The 23,504-nt window shown below is 34.5% G+C and overlaps 2 protein-coding genes across 2 annotated transcripts; both read right to left on the minus strand.

The window, feature by feature from the left end:
- Positions 1 to 2,112: 2,112 nt before the first annotated feature.
- On the minus strand, positions 2,113 to 6,063 carry LOC143557945 (zinc finger protein WIP5-like). The gene is made up of 2 exons (XM_077046896.1): positions 5,542 to 6,063; positions 2,113 to 2,565 (listed from the first exon to the last, which is right to left on the minus strand). Exons 1-2 carry the CDS (start codon positions 6,061 to 6,063, stop codon positions 2,116 to 2,118), a joined length of 972 nt encoding a protein of 323 aa, XP_076903011.1. The 3' UTR covers positions 2,113 to 2,115.
- A 13,059-nt stretch (positions 6,064 to 19,122) lies between these two features.
- Positions 19,123 to 23,074, minus strand: LOC143557946 (zinc finger protein WIP5-like). Its single transcript, XM_077046897.1, has 2 exons — positions 22,553 to 23,074; positions 19,123 to 19,575 (listed from the first exon to the last, which is right to left on the minus strand). The coding sequence occupies exons 1-2, from the start codon at positions 23,072 to 23,074 to the stop codon at positions 19,126 to 19,128; spliced, it is 972 nt and encodes a 323-aa protein (XP_076903012.1). The 3' UTR covers positions 19,123 to 19,125.
- Positions 23,075 to 23,504: the final 430 nt, after the last annotated feature.

Below are 23,504 nucleotides of genomic sequence, written 5' to 3' on the forward strand. Positions count from 1 at the left end.
TTGACTTACGAGAGTTTGAGCTCTCGAGCTCTTTTTCCTAAAGCTCGATTTCGGCTTGTGAGTTGTTTTACCAAACACTGGCATGATTCGCTTATTATTATTAACTAATTTATATGTGTTTTAATTATTATTTTTAAATATTTTGGGAAAAACATGAAACGAACCTAAGCTTGGCTCAAGCTCATGTAGTATCTTAAACGAGCCAAAGCTCGGCTAGAGATTGGATTTGCAATGTGAAATTAATTCATAATAGTTTAAAAGAGGCAAAACTTAAATATACACAAGACTCGTCAAGGCTCAACGAGCCTAACCAAACTTCCCATACAGGGCTATAGATTAGGCTCGATAACTAAATGACATTTATTTAAGCCTCTACCTTGGCTTGTTTCAAGTTTTTTTCGATCCGATTTTAAGTAGCTCGTGAACAGTTTAGCTCTCCTTGAGCCAGGTGTCTAGATGCCTACGGTGAGACTGACTAGTTAATGAACCCCCATTATTTATAAATTAGTGGTATCTAATGATTAATCGATTGAACTAATTACACGAGCTTATCGAATGACTATATATTATATATGAAACGGACAAAACCCTAGAGTTTCATAATTATGTCGTTCAACCACAGATCATACAACATGGGCAGTAGTTGCATATCAAAAATCAAAGAAAAACCATAACAAGAAGAAATAGATATTTTGCCACTTTTCTTACAACCAATTTGTGAATCATAAATTCATAATATAATGTAATTTTCATGACACATTTACTACTTATGTGTCTTTTATAAACATCGTATTTATTATACTTGGGAATAAATCAAGATTGAATCTATTAATTTACCAGACACTTTACTACTTATGTTTCTTTTATTACATGTTTTAGTATCAATTTTATTTAGGTATGCTATTAATTAATGCCAAATAATCAAAACTAGGTTGTTAACCGGAATGTTACGCCGGGGCACACTGGGCAGTTCTGTGTTGGTTACATCCGGGTGTCGTTCACTTAAGTTGACGCGAATTCGGTTGGTATCGGCAACGTTCTTTATGGTATCAAAAGTAAACTAAAAAATTAATTCCTCATACTAACGTATTTAAAACAAATTAAAAAACGAAACATCAAAACACCTTATTTTTTCATTGCTTGATTTAGTATGAAGTCTATAGATACAAAAATCTACTTCTATTTAAAAAAAAAACAAAAAAAATGGCTTCAATAAGGCTCGAACTCGGGACTTGCAAGTTACAACAACAATAAAACTTCCAATAACCCAACAAAACTATCACACCAACTTCTATTTTGCTTAAAGCTTGCAATAACACAACAAATGTTGAATATTAAAAAAAAAATGAAATTAGTGGCCTGATAGGACCTCCATAAATATACTGTAGCTAAGTTTTCCATTTATATATAGTATAATATTAATTTGACTCAAAATAAACATATATATGTTTGTTTTGAACTGCATTTTCTCTAAATGTTCACTGTAAATCCAGTCGACCCGCCTACTTAGTTATCATCACTTGACTAGATTTTTCAGGTCACACCACATGGCAACATCTCGTCAAGAAACCCGGAGTTTTCAGAAAAAAGTCGTCGAACCAACGGGATCTTTTAGATGTTCCGACGAGACTTTTTGACTTCTACCAAAATTCTTGACACGTGGCATAATCTTGTTGGTTGATCTAAAATCTCGCCGAGTGATGATTATTAGGGAGGCAGATCGACTAGATATTGGGTGGACATTTTTGAAAAAAAGCTGGTAAAATAGATATTTTGTTTACTTTGACTGGTAAAATACATTTTGATCATTTTCCCATTAATTAGTTCATATAATTCCCATACAAGAAGAATTCGTGCATTTTCGGTATAATTTATAAGTACTAGCTAGTACAGTCTTCTAAGTGAAGTCTTGTAACATGAATCAGAAATTAAATAGACCTCTTCACATATGTTTCTAGCATGCATCTACAACATTAAGATCTAGTACAATGTACCTATGTAGTATGTACTAATAACTTAATTGTACTAGAATATTATTGAATGAGGATATTACAGAACTTGCTCAGTTAGAAGTCTCATGAAATCATAAACAAGTACATTAATATTATTACAACCTTAGCAAGATTCATTTTCTTGATGATCAATCTCAGAATTAGCAGCTTCTTCTTCTATATCAAAACAAGATTCATCATCAATCCCATAAACTGCATGACCATTTCCAAATGCTTTTATGTGATCTTTCAAAGACCTTTTGTGCTTAAAATCCGATCCGCAGCTACAATACCAAAGTTTCCCACAATTCTTTTCGTGGGTTCGCCAGTCGCCTCTAACTGCAAAGGCCTTACCGCACTTGCGGCACATAAATGGCTTGATCCCATGTTTTCTTTTGTAATGTGTCTGTAGGGTTCGGAAATCTTTGAGCGGTTTAGCCTTCGGGTGGTCGATGTTGTTATGGCACCTTGGTGCACAGCAGTAGCATGGTAGTCTTAGCATGGCTGTTGGTTGTATTCCCCTTAGGGATTCAGGACCTCTTCTATATTGAGACCCATGCCCCCACATATGCATCTGTGTTTGGACAATTTTATGCAATTAGTAGAGCATGCATTAGGAGGCTTATTCAATGTGTTGTTGGAACTAATAAATTAATTTATATATTCATAATGATGCTAATGCATAGCGCTGATTTATTTTAAGAACCACTTTGAGTTTTAAAAACTCGAAAAAATACAACGTAACAATTTTTTTTTGAATTTTTTTTACATATATGTAATGTACGTAGGTTACACGTACGTAGAAAAATTGGCAACATTTTTTACACACCGAGTCGACTTTTTACATAGGTATAACAGATGTTTAAATTAGTATAATCACTGTGCATCTTTATTCTCTCTCATACTTAATTTTTTAATCATATTTAATCTCAACCACATAATTTAGCATATTTAATTAAATGTGTTGTTAAGAATGAGATTTTTAAAGTTTTTAAAACTCAACCAAGTTCTCAAATTATCTCTCTCCTAATGTATATATGCAAAAATGTTAAAGTTGGTTAAAGTTGCACATATGCAAAAATGTATCTATAATGTTAAAATTATAACTCGCGACGAACTAATTACTTCGTGTCCGAGTTCCAAACAATTCAAAATGCAACATGAGCATGAACATCTACGTTCCGACTTGAAAAGGAGTGTTAATTACAATTAATTACTAGTTCTTTATAGGAGTTAATTAGTTTTGTTTAGCCCACACATGCCCAAGTTAAGTTTATCTGGGGTTTCTAGGTTCTAGCTTCCTATATATTGAGGGTACCCCTCCATTGTAATCACAATTATCAGGTGGTGTGGTAGTAAAGTACGTCTCGCCTCTATCCTAGAGATGAAATGTTCAAATCTTGCAAGTCGCAGGTATTTATGGATTATATGAGAACTTAGAAGCAGGTTAGTTTTACCGTTAAAAATAGTATATAAATAGTATATTGAATGGAGTCTCTTATACATAAACAAACATTAAACTGCAAAAGATTGATGGTGGATGCTTTTTATGTATAAACATAATATATATGCTAGATGCATGTTGCATGAAATCTTTGTCAAATAAATTAGGGTGTAATACAAAAGAAAAGATGCTTGAACATGACTTTAAAATTAAAAGGTTTCGGGTATGTTTGGTGGAAAGCTTTTAGGAACTTCTAGCTTCAATTTTTTTAAAAAAAGCTCATATTTAATAAAAGACATTGTTTGGTCGAAGGAGTTTGAAGCTTTTAAGCTTGAAGAAAAAACTTGAAGCTCATATTAGTAGCGTTTAGAAAAAGATACAACCTTTTAGTATTTAAAATTACTTAAATAGCCACCAAGATATATACATTTAACATTATGTTTTTTTAGTTATGTCCATTTGGTCATTTTATACATTTTTTTAAAGCTCCAAACTCTATAAAACACCAAAATATAGCTAAAAATCTACAACTGTCAGCTTTCAGCCAGCATCTTTCAGCCACCAGGCACCGGCTAGTTTTGCCAAACATACCTTCTTAATAAGCTTTAACTTTGTGATTTTATGACCCTCTTCTTAATGGTAATATCTAGATGATTATGAGGTATATACATATATTTTGCCCCATATATCCTTCCAAAAGTCAAACAATGTTCAAGATATAAACTTTTTAAAATTGAATTGAACAATGAACTACCACATTGTCCTTCCCTTTTGGCATTGTTATAATCCTGTAGAGCCCTCTTAGATCTGTTAGGTTCTCCAAATTAACCTCCCCTACTGTAGACATAGTACTTCAAAAACAAGCAAAAGAAGACAAAATGTGCATGAACACATTAAAAAAGCAGTATAGAAAGGACCAAAGGATGTTCATAATATGATCTCCTAAATTTTTGAAGAATTGAACCCAAAATTCTACACAAAGTCTGAAGGATATAATCTTGATTTCGCGCGTTAACAGGGGTTAATATGAACAACCGAGAAATATAAGGGGTGAATCAAATAATGATTTAAAAGTTAAAAATTAGATAATAAATTAAATGATTAATTTATTGCTAGGAGATAATTGCTAGAGTTAGATATAAAGTATAAAGTTTATTTTATTATCTGTTTTGAGTGTTATTAGGAATTAGAGTTGGAGTAGAAAACAACGTAATAATATTGAAAAAGCTACGGTAAGTTTTCACAAAAATATCGGTGGTGTTGCTGTTGCTCGATCCATTAAAATCCAACAAGATTGATCAGAAAAGTTTTTCTTTTTGTTTATTATTGTTCTTGTTTGGACATGAATATCATAAATGCATTTGGGGGGATTAGATGTGGCTCAATGGTAGAGCACCCACTCTACTAGTGAGTGGTAGGGGGTTCAAACCTCACTATCACCAATTTATATGGAAGATATGAGGGATGACCCTGGCTTGCCAGGGTTCGATTCCTTATCTCACCCGGTTTTACCGGCTCCTCGCTGTCGTGCCGTTTGGCGGACATAAGGGTCGGGTTTTATCTAGGGAATCCTTCAATAGGTGGACCGCTAGGGTCTCCGTCCGTCCGGACTCGTGACCGGCTTGGGCTACCTTTAGCCAATAGGGGCCGCGTACGAAATACCCGGCGTTACTTAGTTGGTCGTTAAAAAAAAAGCATCTGGGGTGGATCAGAGATGAAGAATAGAACAATGAAAAGGTTGCAGTGTTATGTTTGACACAATTGCCAATGTTTTTAGGGAAGAAGAAAGAAACCAGAATTCAAGGAACAAAAAGTATGATACTTGTCTTGTTAAATCAGATATAAAGTTGATTTCTTTTTCCATATGGAAGCAGTACTGCTGACCAGTCTTGGATCATAGCAGTGGAACACCACAAATTATGCAGTCTTTAAAGGAAATTTATAAAGATTTGTTAAGACTGCAAGTAATCAAGATCTGAAAGGCTAAGGAGAAAAAAAAACTAACCCTAATAGACAGTGATGAAAATTGGCAAGAAAAGAAATTAACAATTAAGGAAGAAAATATGTGTTCCCTTCACTTTTCAAACTTAAAAAGTTAATTTATACATGCCCGTTGTTATTGTATCTGTTGAAGGTTTTGAAGCAAAGAGGGCAAGAGAACTGAGTTGGGCCAATCAAAATCTGAGATGGAGTAGGGATCCAGTACTGACCCTTGTTTAGTGTTGTTGCAAGATACCCATTACTATTTACACCTTCTTCTACCACTTCTTTATGATCCGTTTCAATATCATTATGTGTATTGTTGGGAAGTCTTGAAATCAGATCAACTTCATAAAGGTTGTGGCTTGGGAGGCCAAGATGTAAGGTGACAGTCACAGTTTCTTGACCATCACATAGCTTGCTATTATTAATGGGGTCAATTTCCATGTACTGAGGGTTTTGTTGATGTTCTTGTGTTGTTGATGGGATTAAACTTAAGAGAGGAAGAGCTTCTATGTGAGGAGGAGATGGAGGTGAAGGTTCATAGTAAGAAGATGATGAAGAAGAAGGCATAAGATATTGTTTATTGAGATTGAACCATGATCCATTGTAGTATGTGGAGAAAGGGTGATGATGATCACTACTCATGATCTAAAAGCTAAGAAACTATAAGATCAAGTGTGGTAGCTTGATAGGTTAATTATGCAGAAAGTGATCACATGTATATATGTTAATATGTATGAGAGAGAGAGAGAGAGAGAGAGAGAGAGAGAAGAGTAAAGATGACCAAAAAGGTGAAAATTCAAGAGACTGTACATGCATACCAATGGAGTTTTGTTCTTTAAGGTCCCAACATTAATTCTCACTCTCACTCACTCACTCTCACTCTCTCTCTCTCTTCTCTCTCTCTCTCTCTCTCTCTATATATATATATATATATATATATATAAAAGACTCTTGTTAACTATATTATTATATTATCTCTAGCTACCATGTTTCTATCATGTTTAGTCACACCACATAGAGAGAGCTATTATATCTTGTCTCCCTATATTTTTTCCCTCTAGTCTAAAAAGGGATCCATCTTTATAACACACATTATTAGCATTGGATATTATATAAGCTTCATTAATTTGTTGTAGTAGTGTTAAAAATATAAGTTGAACCCGTTGTTTGTACCTAGTAGAGAAAAGCGCCTTATTATATACCGATAGTTATATATTGGAACTTCAACTCTTATTAGAGAAACCAACTTCTAAAGACGATATAAAGTTATAAACTAAGGGTGGTGGGTTTGGTCTCGGTATGACGCTAGCTAGGAGAAAGGAAAAGAGAAAGTGATGTGACACAAGTGGTAACAAAAAAGGAAAAAGGGAAGCGGGAGGGAGGCTCATGAAGGAGGGTGAAGCAGCACTTCAAAAGGATCGAAAACACTGTCCCATCTCCTTTAAGACCGCTTAAAAATTTAAATATATTGACATAATATTTGTATAATAATTTTATTTGCATATATCTTTTTATTTCTTATAACTTTGTGTTTTGTAATTAAACAGTGTATATACATATAAAACCAAAAAGATCGACAAGTTCATGAAATTAGGGTTGATAGTTGTCTCCCATTATAATATAGTATCCTCCAAAATACACCAAATGAGGGACAGTGTGAGCATGTGTGTGTGTCTATATATATATATATATATATATAGGGTAACGTTAAAATGGAAACTCATTTGAGTCGTGAAAACCCGCAAAAATCCTATGTAACATCGTTTTTTTTTTGTTATATGTAATATATGTTGTAACATTTAATACAAAACATCGGAAAAAAAAAATGTTTTGCTATTTTTTAACATTTTTTTACTAATTTTTATATATGTTTCCAGGAGAGAGAAAATGTTATATTTATATTTACATTTTTTATTCACTTTAATTGTGAACCACAAGATTTAAACATTAATTAAAAACATGTGGTTGAGAATGAGTTTCTAGAGTTTTCACAACTCAAGTGGGTTTTCATTTTATACTTAGCCTATATATATATATATATATAGGGTAAGGTTAAAATGAAAACCCACTTGAGTTGTGAAAACCCGCGAAAACCCTATGTAACATTGTTGTTTTTTGTTATATGTAATATATGTTGTAACATTTAATACAAAACATCGAAACTGTTGGGTTTTAACAAGATTATCAAAGTGATAAAATCCCAATTTTACCAAAAACGCAGCGGAAATTAGTTTTAAATCTTGTTAATTTGATATGTATAAAACCAATTTTACACATGCAAAACCCAAGCCCGGATCCAAATACGAAATACATACTATCAAACACATGCATGTCAAGATAAGTCCATGCATGTCAAGATAAGTCCATGCATGTAAGGATACCTTTCAAGAGAATCAAATCCGGGTGAAGGAGAGGATGGTTGGAAGGCAAGAACTTCAAAGGGAAGGTCCTCAAGCTTGCATACCCCAAGCCTCCGACAATACACCTTAATTAGCTAGGAATTTACACTTGAAAGCACCTCCTTCTTGCTTCTTCCTTTGGTCGAAACCACCAAGAGAGAAAGAAGAGATTGGAGAGGATTTTTCCTCTTGTTGCTTTTGTTACTTGTGGTTGTGTCACACGCAAAAAAATGAGAGAGTGAAAGAGTTTATTTTTGTCATTCAAATGCACCTCCCTTTTCACCAATAGAAAACTTTGCATGTCTCCACTATCTTGAATTAATAATAAAATAATAACAAGGTGAAAGAGAGAGGGGGGGGGGGGCTTCGTTTCTTGTTATAATTATTATCAATTTTTTTTATAACTATCCATTAACACATATAGTTATAAAACTTATTAATTTGTGTTATAAAATAACACAATATAGACAACATGCTAGGTAACATTATTCACATATTGTTATTTAACCAACTTAAATAACACTATAGAATGCTCTCTCTCAAAGTATAAATCATTCATATAATTTATTTATTTCACAAGTACATTGTATTTAGAAACTCCTTTTTAAATAACATAAGTGTCAATATTTATTTACTTATGATCATATCATATATAAACAAATATAATTGGTGTTTGTCTAGCTTGTTATTGGGTATGACCTGACTTGGATCATGACGTACTAGCCACATCAATAAAAAATATATGTCTTGGGCATAACGAGTCCAACAATCTCCCACTTGCACAAGATACATAGAAGATTGATGCAAGTAGCAAATACCGCCTAACTATGGTTTACTACCCCTAATATGCATGACGAAGTGCCATTCAATAACATCATCCCCTTCAAGTCCCTTACTTGAAATGATTTAGGTACATCTATCATTTATCCTTTTGCCACAGATATGTCAAATCTAGAGACATAGAGTGATCATTCTCTGTTGATTTAACTTATCAGGCCTTAGACATCTTACGCTCAACGAATAAGAGGGACAAATTCCCTCTTGACTACATACGTCTCTCACAATCACCTTGTACCATACCTGATCTTAGCCTTATGTACTGTCATGTTTCAGAGCAGCGAAGAACTAAGTCAAAGTACAATATTCGGTGAATATCAAGACCCAATATGTATCTCAGGTCGGAGGATACTATGATATTCGCCTTTATTCAAATTTACTTATGATCAATCACAAGGATTCCATGTAGTAACATTTGAGAGTGGGTCAGTCCAATATTTATAACCTATAAATATCTATGAACCTTGGAAGCAACCCTTGCTCTATATTCATATCCCATGAATATCCACCAATCCAAGTTCATAATAGTCTTACCTTCATATTTGTTCCCACAAATATGATCGACTACAGACATTTAGAATAAGTAACTTATTCACGGATTTAAACATGCTAAAATGGAACATAACTCAAAATGTCATAATCATAAACCATAATCATATGAATAAGTCAAAATAACAATAGAAGGTTAGATCTAGCTAGAAAAGTAGGGATTTTGTGACCGCTTATCGGCACTGTAACCATACCAATCTCGACTGAAACCAAATGGTAACGGTACCAAGTACCAACATCTGTTTTCCATGATTTAGGTATTCGTATTTTGCAGTGCTAGGATCGGTATTTACCGGTAATACTGCATGTAGTATTGAATACATTATATGAAACCGGTGTAGGTCTTTTTTACAGTCAATTATTCTTAATACTTACCGTCTTCATTTGGTTTGTAATTTTCTATCGTATACAGTCTCATCTATAATCAGTTCTAAGTAGAGGTGCACAACCCGGGTATTTTCAGGAACCGAAACAGGGTAGGAACCCGTTCTGGGTGTGGTCAACAAAAGTCAAAACCGGGTCCGTGTAGGAACCGGTTCCGGGTTTAGTCGGGTATTTGACCAGGTTTTTTGGGTTTTTTTCGGGTAGGGTCGGGTTTGACCGGTTCCGGGTACAGCTTTGAGGAGAAATCATGTACCAGGTCCTACCCGTGGGTAGGGTACGGGTAGGAACCGGTTTTGGGGTAGAAACCTGTTACGGTTATAGTCGGGTATTTGACCAGGTTTTTTTCGGGTTTCGGGTAGGGTCGGGTTTTGACCGGTTCCGATTTCGGGTACAGCTTTGAGGAGAAATCCTATACCAGGTCCTACCCACGGGTAGGGTATAGGTAGGAACCGGACATTTTGTGCACCTTTAGTTCTAAGCTTCTTATAATGTTGCACTGCTCATCCCTAAATCAGTCTGCGTGTGTAAAATGTCGATGGTCCAGTCTCAATATGTCATCTTCATAGTTCTAGGAATGAGATCGGTATTGTTACCAGACCGAACTGGTATAATACTGCATAACACTAAAACTAAATTTGACCTCAACTCTCAATCGAAAAAAACTCTATCCATGATAACCGCTCGGTATTTGCAGATAGATACATGTATGGGCATTGAGTATATCAGTGCTTTATAGTTTTGGTACCACAGCTACGCAAGACACCGCGTTGGTCCTTTTCTTTTGTTTTAGTCGTACCGTTTTCTTTGCCGCATCTGCCTTAATTTAGGATTTGCAAAACTTGTATCTTTCATTAGAACAAATACAAATTTATGAGATATCAAGAGAACATTTTAATTACTCAGCAAATGTGTTAAGAATCAATGCAGATGAAGACACCATGAAAATGACTCACTTGAGTTGATGTCATGCTTCTTTTTGGTTGACGAATACGCTATGAAGATGACAGATTGAGGACAGATGATAGTATTATGTCGGATTGAGATTTAAGAATCGATGAAGTTGCCAGAAGTCAGAACTCTGAAGATGACCATGGGCGAAGTTTAGCGAGGGCCTGCCCCCCCTGTTTTTTGCGTAGCGGTGTAAATTTACCTGTTTTTGTCTGAATATTTTTATACTTAGTGTAAATTTACCAATTTCCGACTTAAAATTTGACCCCCCCCCCCACCCCGCGCGGGGACTAACTCGTCCAAGCTTCGCCCCTGAAGATGACGTATTGAGATCTGAGAATCGATGAAGTTGACAGATTTTACACTCTTGGAATGATTTACAGATGAACAATGCGAGATCTTAGGAAACTTGGTACTAATTTACGGATGAGAATCCTATGACTACATAGTTCTGCTTACGACATCTTCATGGACTCAAATAAGAACTGTTCATCGCATTTTGGTCCCTACCGTGTAGCTTAGTTGGTTAAGGGGTTGTAAGACTTGGAACAATCTTCAACAATTTTGGTAATTATGTTTTGTGATAACAACACATTTAAGTTGATTTGTTTACTCCGGATTTCGTTGGGTTTTTTTCTGGTTATCTGCCGAACCAGCACAAAACCAAATTTCTAGATGCTTGGTTGAATATCATAAAACTGATTACATTCTTATTATTATGAAAATTTTACTGAAACTTTTAAATATGGGGCATGAAAATATTAGAAATTGATATTACATAAAAAAAATAATAAACTTTTTTTCACCAGATAATGGCAATAGGTCCGAAAAAACAAACCATTTCTTCTAGTTGTGTTTTGGGCTATCAACAATTATATATTACCATTTGTGAGCCTAAAAATATTACTTAAAATATATGGGATATATATACGAAAATATATGACTATGTTTAGAAAAATTACGTGGGGCCGAACCCCTTCTCGCCCCTTCCTTCGTATTTGATTATTTATCATACGTTAAAGTGTCAAACTAGTAAAAATCAAGGTTGCAAAAGTGTTAGGCGCTCCCAGGGCGGTCGACTAGGGAGTTGTGAGTACTCAGTCTAGGGGGGGTGTACTCGAGGAGTACTCGGACATGGTATTTTATAAAGAAATTCATTTTTCGAAGATTATATATATATATATGTAAAATATCAAAATTTTACTAAATATTCTACAAAACACAAACGAAAAATACAAAAACAATCAATAACACGTACATAATAGTTCACGAACATGTCTCAATAAATGAAAAACGTACCTCGATCGAACATAAATAAGAGGTTTGCGAGTTTAGAACTTCGAATCGGATGATAAGAGTGGTGGTTGCGAGTTTAGAGCTGAAATTAGGTTGTGTCTTAGCGTGAAAAGGAAAAAAAGCAGTGGTGGGCTCTTATAGAAATTGAGTTTCTTTAATAAAAGTCAAAATTTTGTTGAGACCGAGTTAGACCGCCTAAGTCGAGTAGAGCCGTCTAGGTCCGAGTTGGACCGCTTAGGACCGAGTTGGACCGCCTAGGGCCGATTCCGAGTTTTTTAACTTGGAAAAGAAAAACGGTGCAGTGAAGACATAACTATATAAAGTCTTATAATATTGGGGCTAAAGGTATAACCAGTGGCGGATCCAGGAATTTTTTTCAGGTGGTGCACTACATTTAGATGTTTTAATTTCATAGAGTTGGGTATAAAAATTCCGGGTCGATTTGAGGTTCGGGTCGGGTCGATGGTTCGGGCAAAGTTCATTACATAATAAGGATACGATAAAATTATAAAAGAGACACTGTCATTAGAAATTAAGTAGTTAATAATCAAGAACAATTAACATTTAACAATGAATGTAAACTTACCTTCAAAGTGGGAGGATTCGAGGAAGAGTAGAAGGCAGCGGCGGGGTGACAGGGTGCCACGGTGGTCGCCGGCGTGCCACAGTGGTCGGAGTGACGGGGACGGCCGGCTCTCGGCTGGTAGAGTGGTAGGTTTGAATAGGGTTAGGGAGAGGCGTTGTGTGTTTTGTGGACTGTGAAGGTCATGAGCACTGAATAATTAAAAACAATTAACAAGAAGTCAAGAACAATCAACATTTATTATCTTATTTCCAAAAACTATTGTTACTTGAATATCATCAAATACCACAGACACACAAATATCACCAGCCTCAACATTTTCAGCATGAGCCCTACAAAATTTCTCAAACACAAATAACTCTACTGACTCTTCCAAATCTGCAGGCGTCATCCGATGTGCGTATCTGAAATATTAACAAACAAAAGAAATAAATAAACCAACTGATTTGCTTCAGACCAAAAGATTGTTAGGAAAATATCTAGGCTTGTAAATGAACACGAACAGAGCATGTTCTTGTTCGCTTGTTTTATCTTAACAAAACAAACGATCAAACACGAATTAAAACAAAGGGGGTCTTCTTGTTCATTTTCTTAACGAATGGTCAGGAACAAGACACCCCTATTCGTTTAAAAGTTCATGCTCGATCGTTTGTTCAGAGTTCAGTTAAAGTTGAAAAGGAACACCGGAATACGAACATGCTCCATTTGTGTGCATTCGATTTGTTCATAGGTCTAAAAATCCGCTTCTATTACTTGAATTTATAAATTATAACACTTTAAATAGGTGCAAGAAAAGTTCAAAATAAAATAAACGAACCACTATACAAGAGCTCAAATAATATTATTAAACTTACACAAACATCCATGCCTCTGTTTAAAACATCAGCATGTAACCGACCAATAGCTATTTTTCCTTTTGTGTTCATCGCACTCAGTGTGTGTTTTTATTATAAAACCCTAAATGATACTAGGGTAAGTTAGTAAAAAAAGAGTTTCAGAACCGGGAATTGAACCTGCGACCTCCGGGTTACAAAACCAACAAGTTACCAGCTGGACAAGTGATTCAATTGTTTATAAGGTGGTTCCTTCCTAATTTATAAGATGGTTCCTTTATTATTCTCTATATAAAAATACACTATTATTTCAAAACTCGGGTGGTTCCGAGGAACCACCCGTTAATACCGTGGATCCGCCCCTGGGTATAACATATGCATATAATAAACTAAAGCCATTAAAGCATCGTTCAAATGCTCCTCACTTGGTCACCTTTATGCGCAAAATTTTCTTCACCAGCCATAAAAATAAAAGAACCATATACATATAATGTTACGTTTATTGTACCTTGTAATAAATTTGAGGTCTATTAAAAATTTTGTTGGTCTTTACACAAATGGTTGTTGGGTTTTGCTATATAATCATGGTCTTCTATTATAGTACATGAAATATGAATAATATGAACAGTACAAGTCCTTGATGCATGTATTCATCCATCTGTTTTCATCATGTAAATGCTCAAGGGTGAATACAGAACCAAGTGGGTATCCCTTTGTTTGGTAGATATATTAATGATTATAGACTTGGTTCCAAGGATGTAAACGAGCCGAGCCGCTCGTGATTTACTTGAGATCGGCTAGTTAAAACTCGGATCAAAGCCAGCTTAAACAAGTTCGAGCCCGAGCATGAGCTTTTATTGAAGCTTATTTAATAACCGAGCTCGAGCCTAAGTTTTACATTTTGAGCTCAAGCCAGCTCGCCAGCCTAAACGAGTTTTATATTTATATAACTTTTATTTAATAGATTTATATAATAACTATTATTATGTATAAGATTATGACAAAAACAATTAAGGTATGTATATATACTATAATGCATAAAATGTATAATTATAAATACATGTGTAAATGAATATGAAAATATGCAAATAAAATAATTATTTACCAAGTTGAGCTCAAGCTCGACTCGACTCACTTACACATCTATTTGATTCATCGGTATATACCGACTATTAGTGGAATTTAAGTTATCAATAGTGAGTTTGTGATCAGTAGCAAATTACACGCTATTAGTAGTACCCATACTACAACCACCAATCAACCATAGTAGTTAAGCCAATGTTGAAGGCGTTTTCGCCAACCCAAAAACGGCCAAATGACATACCTTTTTTTTATCATAAGTCGCGTCGTCTCAAAAAGTGTTGGTGATTGTTCTCTGACTGTATAATGAAGATTTAGGTTTGTATGGCATGTTTTCGAGTAAAAGTTCTCATATAAAAAATATATTCACATTCTTGGCTTATCTTACAATTATCCACTTAATGATTTCGAGAGTAGCATCGAAATACTTTTAACCATGAGTGATATACTGATATGTACATGATTCCAGAGAGATTATGCAATTTTAAAAATTTACATATATAAACAAACAAACGTAAATAAATAAATAATTAGATATGTATATTTATTTGTTTATGGTGTATTGGTTTTTGTTAATCACAACTATCAATTTTTGGTCATTGCCGGTGCCAACTGACAGCTCCATCTTTTAACGTATTTGTTCACAACGTTCCGTGATTAACAAAATCCTAACGGTGTTAGTTGCGGGTCGTCGGAAAAACATTTTTAGCTAGAAAACTCATATTTTTTCAAAAAATTCAATATTTTCGTCCCAAACATTTTTGTAACCTTTGATCGGACCTTTAGGAACCTTTTTCTAGTAAAAGCTGAAACTATCGAGATCGACGTAACTTTAAAACCATTTCCGAAATTGGTTGGTGGTGCTCAAGTGGTGGCGGTTGGTTGGTGGTGAGTCAGTTGGTAATGGTGGCGGTTCAGGTGGTGTTCAGGACTTCAGGTTGAGCTTTCCATCAAAAAATGTGACTTTTCCGGCCAAAAACGTTTTTCCGGCTACCTGCAAGTAATGACATTAGGATACCGTTAGTCACGAATCGTTGGGAATAATTGAATATATGCGTTAAAAAATAGGACCGTCAGCAGCCAGTTCGTTAGTTTGAATCGGTAGCAAACAAAATATAATAGTTGCGATTAATAAAAACCAATATACTGTAGCTTTGTTTATTAAACAAACATATATAACGGAATCTAAGGTTCACTTCAATTACTAGCACATAATAAGGATGGTGATTGAACATGATGATTGTCATTCCCTTTCAAACCTTTGGTATGAATGTCCGTGGTCCATACTAAATAATATATTGATCTATCGTTGTCATAATATTAATAGATGTAGCAACATTATTCTGCTTGTCATAAGTAAGCGTCTCGTGTTCTTCAGCCCTAAGCCGACTTATATACTTATTCGTATCGTGTCGGAACACCCACTTAAAATCGTGTTGTGTTCCTATTGACCTGTTTTATTTTTATTTACGAGTAGGAGTAATATATAATGATTTAGTAACAATTTAAACAATTAATTTTTCCGACTCGGTCATATGAAACATTTTTGTAATTTTTGTCATTGTTATTGTGTATTTATTTCTTATTCTCAATTAACAAATTTGGGTTTATAAATTTAGACTGAGCTTAATTAGAATAAGCAAGTGAGAATAGTTGGAGAAAGGACAATGCGTTAGAACTAATAAAATGAAATTGTTGGAAGTGGAGACAAATAAAAAGCGTTTAAAAGGGGTAATTTTCACCTCTTCCGCATAAACTATGAACATTTATATATATCAATCAATCAAACCTATCCAGTATTTCCCATCACAAATAGCCTAGGCTATCGTAAGTAGGGTCTAGGGAGGGTGGGATGTAGGCACACCTTACCTCTATCCCTAAAGATAGAGAGGTTGCTTCCGGCGAGACCCCCAACTCAAAAGTAAATAGATATACAGATAATATATATATATATATATATATATATATATATATATATATATACACACACAATCAACTACAGTACTATGATATTAGTCTGTTTAATTCAACATTTCACTATAGGTAAACTAAAAACACAACACACGGTAGAATTTAGTAAATAATAATAAGTAGAAAATAATAATTCTAAAAGTAGAATTAATAGTAAGAACGATAGTAATACTAACAACGACCACAACACCCACCACAATAGCAATAGCAATAGCAATAGCAAAAGGGATAGTAGTAATAATAATAGCCCGTCATTCTAAAGGTTTTTAACCTTAATTTTACGTCTCCAAGAACTCTTATCCTCAACCATGTCCTCAGAGAGGTGCAACTCTAGCAAATCACGCCTACTCCTCTCATCCCAAGTCAATTTGGGTCTACCTCTACCCCTCCTCCCCTCTATAATAAGGCTTTCCACTGATCTAAAATAAGATTGTTAGAAATGGGGACATAGTTTTCACCCTTCCCGCCTAACCTATTGAGACGATGCATCATTGGGATACGCCAATAAAAAAACAAAATTTGCATTCAGGCTATGCGGGCAATGAATCGATGATATGATGATGAGTCATCGGTAATGGGTATCCTTCTTCTACGGGTATAAACTAGCCAAGTCGCCGAGCTCGACTAGGCTCAAGCTCGGATTGTTTTGACTTACGAGAGTTTGAGCTCTCGAGCTCTTTTCCTAAAGCTCGATTTCGGCTTGTGAGTTGTTTTACCAAACACTGGCATGATTCGCTTATTATTATTAACTAATTTATATGTGTTTTAATTATTATTTTTAAATATTTTGGGAAAAACATGAAACGAACCTAAGCTTGGCTCAAGCTCATGTAGTATCTTAAACGAGCCAAAGCTCGGCTCGAGATTGGATTTGCAATGTGAAATTAATTCATAATAGTTTAAAAGAGGCAAAACTTAAATATACACAAGACTCGTCAAGGCTCAACGAGCCTAACCAAACTTCCCATACAGGGCTATAGATTAGGCTCGATAACTAAATGACATTTATTTAAGCCTCTACCTTGGCTTGTTTCAAGTTTTTTTCGATCCGATTTTAAGTAGCTCGTGAACAGTTTAGCTCTCCTTGAGCCAGGTGTCTAGATGCCTACGGTGAGACTGACTAGTTAATGAACCCCATTATTTATAAATTAGTGGTATCTAATGATTAATCGATTGAACTAATTACACGAGCTTATTGAATGACTATATATTATATATGAAACGGACAAAACCCTAGAGTTTCATAATTATGTCGTTCAACCACAGATCATACAACATGGGCAGTAGTTGCATATCAAAAATCAAAGAAAAACCATAACAAGAAGAAATAGATATTTTGCCACTTTTCTTACAACCAATTTGTGAATCATAAATTCATAATATAATGTAATTTTCATGACACATTTACTACTTATGTGTCTTTTATAAACATCGTATTTATTATACTTGGGAATAAATCAAGATTGAATCTATTAATTTACCAGACACTTTACTACTTATGTTTCTTTTATTACATGTTTTTGTATCAATTTTATTTAGGTATGCTATTAATTAATGCCAAATAATCAAAACTAGGTTGTTAACCGGAATGTTACGCCGGGGCACACTGGGCAGTTCTGTGTTGGTTACATCCGGGTGTCGTTCACTTAAGTTGACGCGAATTCGGTTGGTATCGGCAACGTTCTTTATGGTATCAAAAGTAAACTAAAAAATTAATTCCTCATACTAACGTATTTAAAACAAATTAAAAAACGAAACATCAAAACACCTTATTTTTTCATTGCTTGATTTAGTATGAAGTCTATAGATACAAAAATCTACTTCTATTTAAAAAAAAACAAAAAAAATGGCTTCAATAAGGCTCGAACTCGGGACTTGCAAGTTGCAACAACAATAAAACTTCCAATAACCCAACAAAACTATCACACCAACTTCTATTTTGGTTAACTTAATTAGTTTCAAATGATTTAATACCATTACTTTAAAAAAAAAAGGCTCGAACTCGAGGCTTAAAGCTTGCAATAACACAACAAATGTTGAATATTAAAAAAAAAATGAAATTAGTGGCCTGATAGGACCTCCATAAATATACTGTAGCTAAGGTTTCCATTTATATATAGTACAATATTCATTTGACTCAAAATAAACATATATATGTTCGTTTTGAACTGCATTTTCTCTAAATGTTCACTGTAAATCCAGTCGACCCGCCTACTTAGTTATCATCACTTGACTAGATTTTTCAGGTCACACCACATGGCAACATCTCGTCAAGAAACCCGGAGTTTTCAGAAAAAAGTCGTCGAACCAACGGGATCTTTTAGATGTTCCGACGAGACTTTTTGACTTCTACCAAAATTCTTGACACGTGGCATAATCTTGTTGGTTGATCTAAAATCTCGCCGAGTGATGATTATTAGGGAGGCAGATCGACTAGATATTGGGTGGACATTTTTGAAAAAAAGCTGGTAAAATAGATATTTTGTTTACTTTGACTGGTAAAATACATTTTGATCATTTTCCCATTAATTAGTTCATATAATTCCCATACAAGAAGAATTCGTGCATTTTCGGTATAATTTATAAGTACTAGCTAGTACAGTCTTCTAAGTGAAGTCTTGTAACATGAATCAGAAATTAAATAGACCTCTTCACATATGTTTCTAGCATGCATCTACAACATTAAGATCTAGTACAATGTACCTATGTAGTATGTACTAATAACTTAATTGTACTAGAATATTATTGAATGAGGATATTACAGAACTTGCTCAGTTAGAAGTCTCATGAAATCATAAACAAGTACATTAATATTATTACAACCTTAGCAAGATTCATTTTCTTGATGATCAATCTCAGAATTAGCAGCTTCTTCTTCTATATCAAAACAAGATTCATCATCAATCCCATAAACTGCATGACCATTTCCAAATGCTTTTATGTGATCTTTCAAAGACCTTTTGTGCTTAAAATCCGATCCGCAGCTACAATACCAAAGTTTCCCACAATTCTTTTCGTGGGTTCGCCAGTCGCCTCTAACTGCAAAGGCCTTACCGCACTTGCGGCACATAAATGGCTTGATCCCATGTTTTCTTTTGTAATGTGTCTGTAGGGTTCGGAAATCTTTGAGCGGTTTAGCCTTCGGGTGGTCGATGTTGTTATGGCACCTTGGTGCACAGCAGTAGCATGGTAGTCTTAGCATGGCTGTTGGTTGTATTCCCCTTAGGGATTCAGGACCTCTTCTATATTGAGACCCATGCCCCCACATATGCATCTGTGTTTGGACAATTTTATGCAATTAGTAGAGCATGCATTAGGAGGCTTATTCAATGTGTTGTTGGAACTAATAAATTAATTTATATATTCATAATGATGCTAATGCATAGCGCTGATTTATTTTAAGAACCACTTTGAGTTTTAAAAACTCGAAAAAATACAACGTAACAATTTTTTTTTTGAATTTTTTTTACATATATGTAATGTACGTAGGTTACACGTACGTAGAAAAATTGGCAACATTTTTTACACACCGAGTCGACTTTTTACATAGGTATAACAGATGTTTAAATTAGTATAATCACTGTGCATCTTTATTCTCTCTCATACTTAATTTTTTAATCATATTTAATCTCAACCACATAATTTAGCATATTTAATTAAATGTGTTGTTAAGAATGAGATTTTTAAAGTTTTTAAAACTCAACCAAGTTCTCAAGTTATCTCTCTCCTAATGTATATATGCAAAAATGTTAAAGTTGGTTAAAGTTGCACATATGCAAAAATGTATCTATAATGTTAAAATTATAACTCGCGACGAACTAATTACTTCGTGTCCGAGTTCCAAACAATTCAAAATGCAACATGAGCATGAACATCTACGTTCCGACTTGAAAAGGAGTGTTAATTACAATTAATTACTAGTTCTTTATAGGAGTTAATTAGTTTTGTTTAGCCCACACATGCCCAAGTTAAGTTTATCTGGGGTTTCTAGGTTCTAGCTTCCTATATATTGAGGGTACCCCTCCATTGTAATCACAATTATCAGGTGGTGTGGTAGTAAAGTACGTCTCGCCTCTATCCTAGAGATGAAATGTTCAAATCTTGCAAGTCGCAGGTATTTATGGATTATATGAGAACTTAGAAGCAGGTTAGTTTTACCGTTAAAAATAGTATATAAATAGTATATTGAATGGAGTCTCTTATACATAAACAAACATTAAACTGCAAAAGATTGATGGTGGATGCTTTTTATGTATAAACATAATATATATGCTAGATGCATGTTGCATGAAATCTTTGTCAAATAAATTAGGGTGTAATACAAAAGAAAAGATGCTTGAACATGACTTTAAAATTAAAAGGTTTCGGGTATGTTTGGTGGAAAGCTTTTAGGAACTTCTAGCTTCAATTTTTTTAAAAAAAGCTCATATTTAATAAAAGACATTGTTTGGTCGAAGGAGTTTGAAGCTTTTAAGCTTGAAGAAAAAACTTGAAGCTCATATTAGTAGCGTTTAGAAAAAGATACAACCTTTTAGTATTTAAAATTACTTAAATAGCCACCAAGATATATACATTTAACATTATGTTTTTTTAGTTATGTCCATTTGGTCATTTTATACATTTTTTTAAAGCTCCAAACTCTATAAAACACCAAAATATAGCTAAAAATCTACAACTGTCAGCTTTCAGCCAGCATCTTTCAGCCACCAGGCACCGGCTAGTTTTGCCAAACATACCTTCTTAATAAGCTTTAACTTTGTGATTTTATGACCCTCTTCTTAATGGTAATATCTAGATGATTATGAGGTATATACATATATTTTGCCCCATATATCCTTCCAAAAGTCAAACAATGTTCAAGATATAAACTTTTTAAAATTGAATTGAACAATGAACTACCACATTGTCCTTCCCTTTTGGCATTGTTATAATCCTGTAGAGCCCTCTTAGATCTGTTAGGTTCTCCAAATTAACCTCCCCTACTGTAGACATAGTACTTCAAAAACAAGCAAAAGAAGACAAAATGTGCATGAACACATTAAAAAAGCAGTATAGAAAGGACCAAAGGATGTTCATAATATGATCTCCTAAATTTTTGAAGAATTGAACCCAAAATTCTACACAAAGTCTGAAGGATATAATCTTGATTTCACGCGTTAACAGGGGTTAATATGAACAACCGAGAAATATAAGGGGTGAATCAAATAATGATTTAAAAGTTAAAAATTAGATAATAAATTAAATGATTAATTTATTGCTAGGAGATAATTGCTAGAGTTAGATATAAAGTATAAAGTTTATTTTATTATCTGTTTTGAGTGTTATTAGGAATTAGAGTTGGAGTAGAAAACAACGTAATAATATTGAAAAAGCTACGGTAAGTTTTCACAAAAATATCGGTGGTGTTGCTGTTGCTCGATCCATTAAAATCCAACAAGATTGATCAGAAAAGTTTTTCTTTTTGTTTATTATTGTTCTTGTTTGGACATGAATATCATAAATGCATTTGGGGGGATTAGATGTGGCTCAATGGTAGAGCACCCACTCTACTAGTGAGTGGTAGGGGGTTCAAACCTCACTATCACCAATTTATATGGAAGATATGAGGGATGACCCTGGCTTGCCAGGGTTCGATTCCTTATCTCACCCGGTTTTACCGGCTCCTCGCTGTCGTGCCGTTTGGCGGACATAAGGGTCGGGTTTTATCTAGGGAATCCTTCAATAGGTGGACCGCTAGGGTCTCCGTCCGTCCGGACTCGTGACCGGCTTGGGCTACCTTTAGCCAATAGGGGCCGCGTACGAAATACCCGGCGTTACTTAGTTGGTCGTTAAAAAAAAAGCATCTGGGGTGGATCAGAGATGAAGAATAGAACAATGAAAAGGTTGCAGTGTTATGTTTGACACAATTGCCAATGTTTTTAGGGAAGAAGAAAGAAACCAGAATTCAAGGAACAAAAAGTATGATACTTGTCTTGTTAAATCAGATATAAAGTTGATTTCTTTTTCCATATGGAAGCAGTACTGCTGACCAGTCTTGGATCATAGCAGTGGAACACCACAAATTATGCAGTCTTTAAAGGAAATTTATAAAGATTTGTTAAGACTGCAAGTAATCAAGATCTGAAAGGCTAAGGAGAAAAAAAAACTAACCCTAATAGACAGTGATGAAAATTGGCAAGAAAAGAAATTAACAATTAAGGAAGAAAATATGTGTTCCCTTCACTTTTCAAACTTAAAAAGTTAATTTATACATGCCCGTTGTTATTGTATCTGTTGAAGGTTTTGAAGCAAAGAGGGCAAGAGAACTGAGTTGGGCCAATCAAAATCTGAGATGGAGTAGGGATCCAGTACTGACCCTTGTTTAGTGTTGTTGCAAGATACCCATTACTATTTACACCTTCTTCTACCACTTCTTTATGATCCGTTTCAATATCATTATGTGTATTGTTGGGAAGTCTTGAAATCAGATCAACTTCATAAAGGTTGTGGCTTGGGAGGCCAAGATGTAAGGTGACAGTCACAGTTTCTTGACCATCACATAGCTTGCTATTATTAATGGGGTCAATTTCCATGTACTGAGGGTTTTGTTGATGTTCTTGTGTTGTTGATGGGATTAAACTTAAGAGAGGAAGAGCTTCTATGTGAGGAGGAGATGGAGGTGAAGGTTCATAGTAAGAAGATGATGAAGAAGAAGGCATAAGATATTGTTTATTGAGATTGAACCATGATCCATTGTAGTATGTGGAGAAAGGGTGATGATGATCACTACTCATGATCTAAAAGCTAAGAAACTATAAGATCAAGTGTGGTAGCTTGATAGGTTAATTATGCAGAAAGTGATCACATGTATATATGTTAATATGTATGAGAGAGAGAGAGAGAGAGAGAGAGAGAGAGAAGAGTAAAGATGACCAAAAAGGTGAAAATTCAAGAGACTGTACATGCATACCAATGGAGTTTTGTTCTTTAAGGTCCCAACATTAATTCTCACTCTCACTCACTCACTCTCACTCTCTCTCTCTCTTCTCTCTCTCTCTCTCTCTCTATATATATATATATATATATAAAAGACTCTTGTTAACTATATTATTATATTATCTCTAGCTACCATGTTTCTATCATGTTTAGTCACACCACATAGAGAGAGCTATTATATCTTGTCTCCCTATATTTTTTCCCTCTAGTCTAAAAAGGGATCCATCT

This window comes from Bidens hawaiensis, unplaced genomic scaffold, assembly GCF_021521415.1.
Source record: "Bidens hawaiensis isolate Kalapana, Puna unplaced genomic scaffold, B.hawaiensis_p1.1 tig00019292_1, whole genome shotgun sequence".
NCBI lineage: Eukaryota > Viridiplantae > Streptophyta > Magnoliopsida > Asterales > Asteraceae > Bidens > Bidens hawaiensis.